The following is a 13,896-nucleotide window of genomic DNA, read 5'->3' on the forward strand; positions in this document are numbered from 1 at the left end:
CGACGCGAAAAACAAGTGTCGCGAAAGTGCCTGCGCATGGCCTGCGCTGTGCGGCTGCGGACGTGTACCTTTGATGCTGATGGGGCGATGGTCACTGCGATCTGTGAATTTCATGACACTAATTATTTCACGAAATTACTTTCGCATATATCGAAACTACTTTTATGAATAATTTAAAACTAGCACGAGACTTAATCGCATAAAAACTTACCTATGTTTATTTATGGGCTCACGTTTCGGACGTAACGTTAAGTTCGTGGTCACAGGCAGACTGGCCATAATTAAACGTAAGTTTTTACGCGATTTAGTCCCGTATTTGTTTAAAGTTATGACTGAAAATCGCGTTAGTTTAGGTTTAGATCAATATACTTTCATGAAATTCTACATGCATGACACTAATTTCGTAATGTAAATCCCGCTTTACTATTTATCGAACATGATAGGAAAATATGCATTTTGTAATTCGCGCCACGAAAAGTGACGTCATATCGCTTATTCAGGACATCTAAAAATTCGTCCGTTGTGTTACTTAAGGGTATTTAGAACAATTTCTTAGTATTCACTTACCTAAGTACCTAAAAATAAATAATTAATGTATATTTATTAAATGCATCGTTATTGATTATAAAAACTCATAAAATTAGTAACTTAAATGGTTTTAGTTGTGACATTTGATTTCAATCATTCATCGTTCTTTCATTCACTGATTCACTCGACTCGGTCAATGTCAGTCAGTCACCTCCGCTTCCCCCCTGCTTTATCTAACACCCCTCCGACATCCAATTCCACGACGAAAGTTTAGGTTCAAAGTCTGGCCTAAAATTATTTAATAGTCATTTAGTTTTGTTAATTTATTGTTTAAGTTAGGTAGTTGCAACATGGCCAATCATAAGTTACTTAGTGCCCTAAGGATCCTGAAAAATAGAAAAGATGTTAAGTTTCTGGCAGGTAAGATTAGACTTCAGACTTTAAAACTTTTCGAGTGCAAGTATAATTTGAAGACTTAGTACAGGGTATGTATGGAAAATTGGAAAGATAACTTGTAATTATTGTTCAATTTAGGCTTCCAGAGTCGAAATTATGCAGCGGCTGCAGCTAATCATGTACATACGAAGTGCAAAATAGTCAACGGCGTGTATGTGGTGACATTGGACTCCCCTAATGTTAAGGTCGGTAAAACAGAAATTTATAATGAAACAACATGTACTTGGTTAGAACGTTAAGCAGTGATTTCAATAATTTGCAAATATTGTTTTCATAATTATATTAATTTCACATGATTGTTAAATGAATGTGGTAAGTATAATAATTATAACTTTAAAAATAGGTATTTCTTTTGTTTTTATGTTTAAATAGTAAGACTTTAGGGATGTAAAAAGTGTGTTTTTGAAATCTTTGTAGGTAAACTCCCTTAACACGGAGGTGATGAATGAGGTCACAAACATTCTAAATGAAGTTGAATCAAATCCTTCCATTGAAGCTGCCGTGCTGATATCGGGCAAACCAGGATGTTTCATTGCTGGTGCAGATATTTCTATGATTGAAGCTTGCAAAACAAAAGAAGAAGTAGTTAATTTATCAAAACGAGGTAATTATCCTTGCCCCATACTTATTAAAACAAATCGCCTATTTCTAGGAAGAAGTTATTTAGGCCATAACATCCTAATACAGGGATGAATTAGTTTAATATATTCATTTATGTAACCATGATGATCCAACAAATGGAGGAAGTGAATGATCCAAATGCATTCAATTCCATGTTACTATGGCTTGTAGCCAAAACTTATGCAATGACAATTGGAATATGGTTTTTATTTCAAGTTTATAATATTCAATTTTTAATTATTATTTTTATTTATGTTGGTAGGAATTATAAATAAAACATGGATAATTTCATGGACAGTTTATTGCTAAAAGAATACAATCTATAAATAAAATTATTATCTTACAACAATTAACTTTTTTATTAAAGTTTTTCTTTCCAAAACAAATATAATAAACACTAGCAAACTTTTTAAACTTCAGTCATAGTAGAACAATAAGTTATATTAGGCTAATTCCAAATCTCTTGACATATCAGATAATTTTGATAAACACCCATTAATTCTATCATGTCTGAGTCCATTTTCGGCTCAACTGCACTTTAACTGACGTGGAGTTTAGGGCTCATATTTTTTTATAGAACATACTCATCTAAGCAATCTCCCCACCAAGTTTTCGAGAATTTTTTGTGTTAAAGTTCCCATACAAATTTCCTTTAACATGGCTCTGGTACAAGTTGTATAAACTGAATACGTTCCTACGCAGTTTAGGACAAGGACAAGAAGAGTGACAAAAGAGGGACTGAACTGACTTCTATTCCATCTTCTTTTACCATTACTCTCTAACTTATAGACATATGTTTTATAGAGTCAAGGGTTGTTGTGTTTGGAAATATTATGTATATATTATAAAACTTTTGTTAAGGTTATAAAAATATTTCAGGCCATGAAATCTTTAGAAGAATGGAAGCGTCCCGCAAGCCCTTCATTGCGGCTATTCAAGGCAGCTGCCTTGGAGGCGGGCTAGAGACTGCGCTGGCATGCCAGTACCGCATCGCTGTTAAAGACCAGAAGACTGGATTTGGGCTTCCAGAAGTCATGCTGGGACTTCTGCCTGGCGGTGGTGGCACTCAAAGGTACTTTGAAAATTTTGAGATAGCTAATAAATAAATAAGTTAAACGAACGACGACGACCACGACGAGTGTGTTGAATCTAAATTATCAAGACAAGACAAGAATTAAATATTTGATAAATAATTTTATTTATTTTCTCAGGTTGCCAGCTCTTACTTCTATTCCCACAACATTGGACTTAGCACTTACAGGGAAGACAGTAAAGGCAGATAAAGCGAAAAAACTTGGAATTGTTGATTTATTAGTATCTCCCCTTGGACCTGGTGAGTTTTTTCTCCTTAATAAGCTGTTCTTTTTATTATACATTTAAACTAGGTAAAAATATATGTCTTGACAGTTCAATGTTTTCGAATAAGCAAAAATTTACATCCAATTTAAGAATATTTCATAAACAACATTCATGATGGTATGTACTTATACATATGTTCATATTTAAAATCTTTTTATTTTAGGGTTAGGCCTGCCTGCTGACAACACAATGAAATATTTAGAAACTGTGGCTGTTCAAATAGCAAAAGACATTGCAACAGGCAAGATGAAGGTTGACAGAACTAAGACTGGTCTCGTCAATAAAATAACCGCAACCGTCATGGAGTGGGACATGGTCAAAAACATGATCTTCAACAAAGCCAAAGAGCAAGTAATGAAGGCGTCTCGCGGCCTTTACCCTGCCCCGCTTAAGGTAAATTGGTTTGTTTCTAAAGGGTTTCAAAGTTTATTTATTTGTCTATAGGCCTGATGAAGGGATTTACTAAGAATCGTCTACTCTTTAAAATGACCCAAAATTAAATATAAAGCAGCCTTTTAAGTTCTTAGATTGGGTTTGATCAAGGAAGTTTTTAAATTGTTACTTGTATTTATCATGAAAATTATTAACAATGTATTTGTTTTCAGATCTTAGAAGTAGTCCGAACAGGAGTGGACAAAGGCCGCGTGGCGGGATACGAAGCCGAAGCCCAAGGGTTTGGCGAGCTGGCCATGACGCCGCAGAGCAAAGGTCTCATTGGTCTCTTTAGAGGACAAACTGAATGCAAGAAGAACAGATTCGGCAAGTCCCAAGTTGAGGTCAAGACTGTAAGTACCCACAGCACAGTTTCAAAGTAAATAATTTGTTTGACACATACAAGATTCACTCATCACTCTCATTCTCTACTCATTGCCTTAATGTATTCGTTTTTATTAAAACATTAGTGTTTAGGATTTTTATTAAAACTTTAGTGTGCTGGTGGTAACCATGACTGTGGAAGCATATTATTATGGTGTTATTTTGTCACAGATTGGTGTGCTAGGCGCGGGTTTGATGGGCGCCGGCATTGTCCATGTATCTGTTGACAAAGGCTACAAGGTGGTGATGAAGGACGCGACCACTGCTGGACTCTACCGCGGAGTGGGCCAGATCCAAACTGGTCTGGCCAATGCTGTTAAGAGGAAGAGGATGTCCGCGTAAGTTAGCTTAATTAAATTTGCCACTTATCTAAATTTTGATCTTTGTAACGTGTTTGTAACCAACAACTGAATCTTGGGCTTTGTACTTTGAGTTCCTTATCATTTCGATTATTACTAATGGACCTAATGGCACATTTGATTTATACCTTTATTATTACTATATTTATATTGTAACGTTAAACCTATCGTACCTAACGCAATGTTAAAAAACCGGCCAAGTGCGAGTCGGACTCGCGCACAAAGGGTTCTGTACCATTACGCAGAAAACGGGAAAAAATCACGTTTGTTGTATGGGAGCCCCACTTAAATATTTATTTTATTCTGTTTTTAGTATTTATTGTTATAGCTGCAACAGAAATAGATCATCTGTGAAAGTTTCAACTGTCTAGCTATTACGGTTCATGAGATACAGACTGGTGACAGACAGACGGACAGCGGAGTCTTAGTAATAGGGTTCCGTTTTTACTCTTTGGGTACGGAACCCTAAATAATAACTATTAAATTTTCTTCACTGAATCAGACTGCTAATTGCTTCATTTAATGAATCCCTTCTTGCGATTCGTTGAAGACAAGAAACAGAAGCCATCTATTCAAATTTAATTACAAAAGAATTGTAATTAACTTTCAGCATCCAGAAAGACAGAATCTTAGGCAATCTCACCCCAACATTGGACTACGCCAAGTTCAAAAACGTAGACTGCGTGATCGAGGCAGTGTTCGAAAACATCGACATCAAGCACAAGGTCATCAAGGACTTGGAGGCGGTGGTGCCGCAGCACTGCATCATCGCGACCAACACCAGCGCCATTCCCATCACCAAGATCGCAGCTGGGAGCAGCCGGCCTGAGAAAGTTATCGGTATGTTTACATACACTTCATTTCGACATTCCTAAACACATTTGGAACTTACTACCTATTTTTAATTCATAGTGGAATTATTTTACAACAAACTACACACGAAATCACTCCCGCACCCAAAACCCCGGGGTATGTTCATTACCTATGTATGAGTGTATGAAAAATAATTACTTATTTAGTATATGTTTCTGTTAGGCATGCACTACTTCTCCCCCGTGGACAAGATGCAGCTGCTGGAGATCATCACGCACCCGGGCACCAGCGCCGACACGTCCGCGGCCGCCGTGGCCGTCGGCCTCCGCCAGGGCAAGGTCGTCATCACCGTCGGCGACGGGCCCGGCTTCTACACCACGCGCATCCTCTCCACCATGCTGAGCGAGGCTATTCGGTGAGCACGTGCCATGTGCCAGCTGTCATCACGAGGACGCGTAGGTTGGAGGATGGCCGAATCTTATGTCGACATGCAATGGTCATCATCGCTTCTACACTAATGTACTCGCATTCTTTTGATTTCTATGATCAGACAGCCCATTTGGTGAGCACATGTCATCCCGAGGACACGACGCTTGCAGGGTGGCCGAATGTTAGGTCTGGTCGAACATATAGTTGGTCAAACCAAATTGTCAGTAAATAAGAACAAAAAATATATACTCATCCTTTTCTTTTGGGTGCTAGTACTAGTGTAAGACAAAGATAGTATGATTCTGTCTGTATGTTTGAAATGACGTCCTTTGACAAACTATTTTTATTTTTTGAGCTAAATTTATTTTTCGAAAGGGCAAAGTACCAATGGCGTTATTCATAAACGTTTATCAAATCTAACAAACCGTTAATACGTAAAATAGTAATCGTTTGTCCCTATCGGTCATTTTGACATTTCTGTTTGTTAGAAAGTGACAAAATGTAACAGAGGTTTGTGTTGTGAGAGGTTGCTAAGTTTTATGAATAAGAGGGTAACTTTGTTTCAATTATACATTTGGTTCCAGGCTACTCCAGGAAGGAGTGGATCCCAAGGCACTGGACAACATGACGAAGCAGTTCGGCTTCCCCGTGGGCGCGGCCACGCTGGCCGACGAGGTCGGCATCGACGTCGGCTCTCACATCGCGGCCGATCTGGCCAAGGTGCGTCTGTGTATCTCTTTCATCGCCAGTGACTAGGGAACTCAAAATCAAATGGGGTTATTGAACGATATTCTTACAATATCGTTTTAATATGATTTGACTGCTTAGGTTAAACTTATAGTAATTTTAGTACAATAGCGATCGAAATATGGGCCCCAGCCTATTTTACGTCTCACTATTGCACTACGTACAGACAGACCTCCCTTCATAATCAAGGCCTATAAATATCACTGATTATTAGACAGAGATTACGGCCGATTCACCGGATCCATACGGATTAAACAGAAACAAGAAGTTAGTTTCCGTCGCGTTAATATCGTGTTAATTTGTAATGGCAAAGCAGGTATAATAATTTTAAATCTTTTTTTAGGCATTCGGAGACCGCATTAGCGGTGGCAACATCAATATCATGCAAGACTTGGTGAAGGCTGGATTCATGGGACGCAAATCCAGCAAGGGCTTTTACGTTTATGAGAAGGGCTCTAAAAACAAGGAAATCAACCAGGAAGCCATAGCTCTGGTGAAGAAATATTCCCTGGAGCCTCTTGGCGCCAACACTGTTGAGGACCAACAGTTAAGAATGGTGTCAAGGTAAGCTTACAGTTTTTGCAAATCCTTTACTAGCTTAAAACGCACTGAAATATCGCCCATAGTTCTACCTTATGAGTCGTGTGGTCTCAAAGTCGTTAGTGAAATTGTATTATGATCAACAGGTTTGTGAACGAGGCAGTACTGTCCTTGGAGGAAAAGATCTTGCACAGCCCTCTGGAAGGAGATGTCGGCGCCGTGTTCGGACTTGGATTCCCGCCATTCACTGGAGGACCTTTCAGGTACACTTGTTTAGAATTTTCATATACCTAAACGAGTTATAGCCAGAAATAACAACCTTTTACGTTAGGCACTGAGGTTGGTTGCACCAAAAAGTCTGTCACCGTTAAAACATTAGCTAAATTTTATTGTATGCGAAATTTCATAGTTTACTGCTGCAGCTGGCCCTTAGAATTGGAGATTGTACATAAACTACAATGATTGCTTACATCAAGTAAGGCCGCACGCTCCTTTGGAACCATTGTCACAGGGCGGACACGCCATACATCAAAACTCGCTTGCGTTTACATGTGTGAACGGCACGTTTGTACACGCGTCTTTGTGTGCGTAAGCTGCTTAGGGCTGCCACTTAGATGTTTTTGAGTTCACGGAGCGTTGTCGTAATACTCATACCTAATGTAAATATCTAACTAAGGAATAGAAATATTCCGTAATTAAAGAAACCATTTTTAAGTTCGCATAATTTACATTACGCGGTTCTATTCTTCCGATTTATGCCCGTCATATTTATGAGAATACAGCGCAGCGTTATATTTCCAATCATGGTTTGAGTTCCTCGGATTATTTGCACAAAATGTGAAAGAAAAGTACATGTTGTATTTGCAGGACAGTGCTCTTAATTCAAAAACTAAAAGTGTAACATTTAGTAAATTTAAGTACCTATTTCCAAGAAGTAACAACATCAAACAAGTAGTGCTATTAAAGTTTCAAATACAACACACACAGCCCTCGTGCGGCGCTGACATACGGCGAAGGCGGAGCCGAGCATTCTCGAGGCCTGCCGAAGTGACACGAGCGGGCCGCGGCCGGCCGCACACGCAGAATAACCCGACCGAAACGTAAACAAACCAAATTGTATGGGCAATCTACCGTTCACAAAGCAATTTGTCCTTGGTCGGTTTATAATCTTACACTCAACTGTACCTACTTTGAAAGCGGAATTATTATAAATAGGTATTTGCATTATTGTTTTTATTAATTTAAACGATTAAGTATATATAGTTTTTTTTTTTTGATATGATAAAAGTGTAAAATATTTACGAAGAAATAATATCTATGTACCTACCTATAGGTAGTTGAATGTTAGCTAACATTCACAAGTTTAACGAACAGGTTGTTGAAATCGGTAGGTAGGTACTAGGTAGGTACCGATCTAAATATTATCACACATTTTACACTTTGTTACATTGACGTACATTTGGGTTTTCGACAAATTGTATTTTAAATTAATGTGATCGTAGAAAACGCGTTATTTGATGTATTATCAGTATTATATAGGTACCTACATGTTAGGTACACTACACGTAGGTATAAGTATTATTAAGTACATATAAAAAAAATCTTTGTTTTTCCAATTTGATAGTCACCCATACATAGCATAATACATCGGCATTTTGAACGTTCCGTCATCGCGTGACCGCGTCGCTAACCGAACTGAGCGGCCGGCGAAAAGGCAGCAATCTGGTGTCGCGGGGCGAGGTAATTCGAGTCGGGGCGAGGCGGTGCGTGGTCGTTCTGTATGATAATACAATTACTTATTCTGTGCCATTGTTGTAGGAACTGAGCATTTTACTTAGTCTTTATTTATTTTTCTTCGTAACATGTTTCATGCTAAGAATGAATATTTCCTTCAGGTGGGTCGATCAATTTGGAGCTGACAAACTGGTAAAGAAAATGGAAGAGTTCCAAGGACACTATGGAGCACCCTTCAAGCCCGCCCAGACCCTTGTAGACATGGCCAAAGACACGAGCAAGAAATTCCATAAGTAAACTGCCAATTTTAAATGAGTAGATTACGCCAGAGATTTTGTGTTCATGACAGACACAGTGACGAATGGTCGAGGATATTATGGATAGTTGAGAGTTAGACCATGATAAGTCTGCAACGATTTTGATAGCACACGTAGTGCGTTATTTTAAACGTCAAACGTTACTTACAAACAAACTTCTTACGTTCAAACTTCTATGAAATTATGACGTATAAATAGCACTTGCACTGCGCGTGCTATCAAAATCATTGCAGACTTATCTTGGTCTAACTCTAATAGGTTTGTATAAGTGAAAAACAGATTTGGAACATTGTATTTTGATTAAATTGACCCTATTTATTAACTTTGTTTTAAAGATAAGATTATGTCTCCAGTGTTTCACTAAAAATCCGAGAAGATATTGCATGATTGTTGTAACCTAATAAATTATTTTATTTTATACACGCATTGTTACTATTTTGTGTGCCTAAATCGCGCGCTATTTAGGAACGCAAGTCCCACACCAGTTCTAACGGTCACTTTTAAACCAACTGCATTTATGGGCATTTTCAATTAAAAGGGGTACCATTTACTTTTTTTTTCGAAAAACCGTCAAATTTTAGTTTTATTTCTACTAAGTAAGTACATTTGTTGTGAACCGAAACGAAATATGTAGTTAGACCATGAAAAGTGCAACGATTTTGATAGCACACGCAGTGCAAGTGTTAATTTATCTTATACCTTTAAACGAGCAATTTTTGTATATACCTATATATATATATTTCTGGGATCTCGGAAACGGCTCTAACGATTTTGAATAAATTTGCTATATGGGGGTTTTCGGGGGCGAAAAATCGATCTAGCTAGGTCTTATGTCTGGGAAAACGCGCATTTTTGAGTTTTTATATGTTTTCCGAGCAAAGCTCGGTCTCCCAGATATTAAGTCACGATTTCATAACAAATAACTATTGTCCTTCATGTATGACGTCACGTTGGAATTTGGAATTACTTCTATCCTGCAAGGTGAATTTTCTAAAAGTCGTAACAGACTATCGCACCGCACCGCGACTTTGGTGCGGTCAAAATATCTCTTTCTCGCTCTAACTTATATCTGCGTCCTTAAACGTAGGGCGACCACCTTACACACTATCGAAACCTACGTGTGCCGCACCGCAATACGTGCGTCGCACCGCACCAAGGTCGCGGTGTCTGTAGACACTAAAATTTAATAATCTTAAAAAAAATATGGTTGTCTGTTAAGGGCCCTCCACACTCATGCGCGAATCGGCGCGAAGCCGCGAACGTAAGTGTGGCGTCGATTGCGCAGATTGTTCACGCCTTCGCGCCTAGTTCCCCGTTTTTTGTCGGTTTATTAGCCCGCGTCAAAGAAGGCGCGAAGCGCGAACTGGCAAGTCCACATTACACACCCTTGAAGGGTGAGTTCTGGGATAAAAAGTATCCTATGTCCTTCCCAGGGACTCGACTATCTGTATACCAAATTTCAACTAAATCGGTGCGTGAAGAGGTAACAGACAGACACACTTTCGCATTTATAATATTAGTATGGATTTAATTTATATTTGTATGTATATATCACGTCCAGAAGTAATTTATTAATGTAGTCTACAACCAGAAGAATAACAACTTATCAGAAATCATCTAAACATACTTAAAAATCCTAAAAGCTGCATACCGCTTTTACAACGCAGGTACGCCGCGCCTCACAAAACATTTTTTTTTAACAGAGTTATAAAAAAATGTGTGACAAGTTTTCTATTCTATATAGGTATAGTAGGATAACTGGGCTATTCACAGGTATTTTTTATCTAGAGCAAATCGTCATAGTTTTCATTCTGTAAATGATTTTCGAAAAAAAAGTGTAGTTTTTTTTTCAATTTTGAATTTCTCGTATTTTTTGTATGGGTGAGTGAAAATTTAGTCACAGAAATGAATTCTTCATCCTCGAATTACACGAAAAAGACACCAAACTTGATATATTTGCTAGATGTATGCAGATATACATTTTAGAGTGAGGCACGCCGGAGACACTCCCCCCCCCCCCCCCCCTACCCTGCCCACCTTGCTGGGGGGACCTCGTGGCAACCGGGCTAAATCAGCTCAGATCACCCCCAGGAACAGCTGTTCCAAGCGGTTTGCTTTGTCTCAAAAATGCAAGGAAACGGGATCTAAGATTTCCTACTATATAGAAAGGACGACAATCTCTTAAGGGTCCTCCACACTCATGCGCGAATCGCGGCGCGAAGCCGCGAATGTGGAGTCGATTTCGCTGAATAGCGAACTAGTCTCCACACTCGCGTTCGCGGCTTCGCGCCGTGATTCGCGCATGAGTGTGGAGGGGCCTTATGGCAGAACTATTGATAGTCCTGACACTCTTTGATAGAGAAAGATAGTCTTATTGGGATTCCTATAAGAGGAAAGAGAAAATAGTGCCATGCTTTGTCCTTATCACCGACCGGGTTTTTTTTCATGGTCGGGTTATGGCAGCATAGGTAAGAGGCGATGGCGAAATACCGAAATTTATAAGTGAAAGAGAAAAAGGATTATGCTGCCATCATAAATAATAATAATGATAATGCATGCTGTGATTGCCTGTAAGTGGGGGATCAATAAAAAATGTGCCCTTTTTGTAAGTTAATACTAGTATGTAAATTGTATCTTCTGTTGGTGATCCTAATAAGCAAATACATTAACCTGTCAATACATGAATATGTCTTTCTCTTACCCCTGGTCGCTCGGCTTCATGTCTATAACTACTATACTATGTCTATGACTGTACCTTTAACAGTATGGATGGTATAGAAAATCTCTTATGGCAGAATTGTTGCAAAAGTGACCGTTCCTAGTCTCTTCGGTGGCGCTAGTTAGGCTCTGGGACATGAGTATAACATGAACCATATAAGGCAACAAATAACCCGACCAAATTACGTAGGTTGTTTTTGGTAGTATTTCGGTGTATGGTGGCGCCGCCTAATGAGGGCTAACGCGTATGAATTCGCCGCTAGGGGTGCTAATGTAGATGGTGGTCTTTTCCATAGGTTGAAATGTCAAATGTCACTTGTCACTTCAATGATTGACAGCTGTTCTTTAGTCTTTTGGACCACCATCAACAGAGGCGCCAACTGGTGAGCAAAAAAACGATAGCCCTCATTACTGTTTTTTGATGGACACTTTTCATACATAGAGATTTGGCTCCTTTATATAGTCTCCATGTTTAACAGGTTTTGACAAGTTTTCAGAGATAATAAAATATGACATTGATGCATCAAGGCGGTTTGTTTACAGAGGATCTACAGGGAAACGCGAATCCGAAATTTCTCTATTTGCCTCTTTATCGCTCGAATAAGCAAGAGTGACAGAGATGTTACATAACGAAATTTCGATTTTCGTGTTTCGCGATAGACCCTCAGATTGTGGTAGTGGGCGCCACCGCCGCGATTCGCGCATGAGTGTGGAGGACCCTTATAAAACGTTCGGTACTTGCTCTAGTCATATCAAGGGCCTGCCACTCTTTAATAGAGAAAGATAGTCTTATTGCGATTCCTATAAGAGGAAAGAGAAAATAGTGCCATGCTTTGTCCATATCACCTACCGGGTGGCATTATAGGTAGGCGATGGCGAAATACCGAAATTTATAAGTGAAAGAGAAAAAATCCTATGCTGCCCAAATTTTATATGTATATTCTTTCTCTTAATCCCGGTCGCTCGGTGGCGCGTCTATAACTACTTGTATATACTATGTCTATGTTCTGAAGTTTCTGAAAACGTCACATATACGTCACATTGCTGAAAGGAGGAACAACATTGAAGCATGCATTTCACTATCAGGTTGTAGAGTTTTAAATTATACTATTTAAATACAGCTTACTGAATTTAATAATAAATCAGGATAACGAAAAAAATTACAAGATTTTGTACAGTGAAGTTGTATCTGGTGCACTGATTTAAAATCAAAATTTACTGGAAACGAACAGGTTCTTGACTCCGTTAAAATCTAGGTAAGGTTCTTGCTGTATTTGCAAAATCTATGAACTACTGTATCATATCACGTATCCTAAATTACCATTTACTAATAAACAATTTCTCACTTTCAGGACAGTTGTCAGTCTCAACCTAAAACTGCTATTATAAGCTGAATGTGGCTTCAACTTAGTTAAGTATTATTGGAAGCTCTTTGTAAACATTAGTTTTCATTTTGTAATTTTTTTGCGTGGATTCTTGTGTTACTGCACTGAATTACATTCCATAGCATTGAGTAAATGTACTGCTCAAGTTACAAAATCTGAGAATATTATTGATTGGGATTGTTAACCGTTTTTAATCATAGCTTGGACAAAATGTTGATACAATTAGAATCTATTACAAATAAGCCCATAAAACGAGTTTTAGAGCACGTTTTTTACCTTTTATTAATATTAATCCTGATCCCAGTATTTGTCTATTTTGAATTGTGCATTGTATTACCAGCAGTCGAAAAAGATAAGTCAAAGCATGCCATTCATCTGTGTATAGCATTTTTTCTGTTACTTAATATTGTAGGCAATATGATATATGGAATGTTAACTGATAGTAGTATTAAAGGAAAAATGTTGGATAGTAAACAAACTCATGACTGGAGCTTTTGTTCAGTGTGTGAGTGTCTGCGGCCGCCTCGCGCATGGCACTGTAACATTTGTAACATATGCATATTAAAAAGAGATCATCACTGCACCTACCTTACTTCTTGTGTTGGTTATTTTAACTATAGATATTTTATACTTTTAACTCTATATATATTCATTGCTATGGTTTATGCATTTTACTATAATCTTAAGTTTTTGGCTACTTTTATATCATGGAACCATGGACTGGCTATCATTCGATTTATTTTTCCACTAGCAAATTTTGCAGTAGATGCTAGCTTTGAAAGTGTGTACATTTTTATAGTTGTCATTAATTTCATAGTATCCTTGTTCACAGGATTTTTAGCTTACTATCATTTTAGTAATGTTTTTAAAGGTCAAACTACACCAGAGAGAAAATATAATGAGTGTAATTACAATAAAGGATGGAGAAGGAATTTAATAGAAGTATTTGGTGTAAGATGGTACTTGACATGGATTTTGCCATTTATTCAGAGTCCATTGCCAGGTGATGGCATACAATGGCATTATGAAAATAAGTACAAATAATTGTTTAGTATTAATGACTTATATTATATC

The 13,896-nt window shown here is 38.1% G+C and overlaps 2 protein-coding genes across 2 annotated transcripts; both read left to right on the forward strand.

Moving 5' to 3' along the window:
• Positions 1–757: 757 nt before the first annotated feature.
• Positions 758–9,139, forward strand: LOC134741050 (trifunctional enzyme subunit alpha, mitochondrial). The gene is made up of 14 exons (XM_063673806.1): positions 758–948; positions 1,063–1,169; positions 1,402–1,588; positions 2,485–2,677; positions 2,817–2,938; positions 3,128–3,357; positions 3,570–3,749; positions 3,952–4,118; positions 4,750–4,979; positions 5,175–5,367; positions 5,966–6,101; positions 6,472–6,692; positions 6,815–6,931; positions 8,564–9,139. Exons 1-14 carry the CDS (start codon positions 879–881, stop codon positions 8,697–8,699), a joined length of 2,289 nt encoding a protein of 762 aa, XP_063529876.1. The 5' UTR covers positions 758–878; the 3' UTR covers positions 8,700–9,139.
• Positions 9,140–12,500: 3,361 nt separating this feature from the next.
• On the forward strand, positions 12,501–13,884 carry LOC134741082 (probable palmitoyltransferase ZDHHC24). Its single transcript, XM_063673846.1, has 2 exons — positions 12,501–12,693; positions 12,790–13,884. Exon 2 carries the CDS (start codon positions 13,033–13,035, stop codon positions 13,864–13,866), a length of 834 nt encoding a protein of 277 aa, XP_063529916.1. The 5' UTR covers positions 12,501–12,693; positions 12,790–13,032; the 3' UTR covers positions 13,867–13,884.
• The last annotated feature ends 12 nt before the right edge of the window (positions 13,885–13,896 follow it).

The sequence above is a fragment of the Cydia strobilella genome, chromosome 4, assembly GCF_947568885.1.
Source record: "Cydia strobilella chromosome 4, ilCydStro3.1, whole genome shotgun sequence".
Lineage (NCBI taxonomy): Eukaryota > Metazoa > Arthropoda > Insecta > Lepidoptera > Tortricidae > Cydia > Cydia strobilella.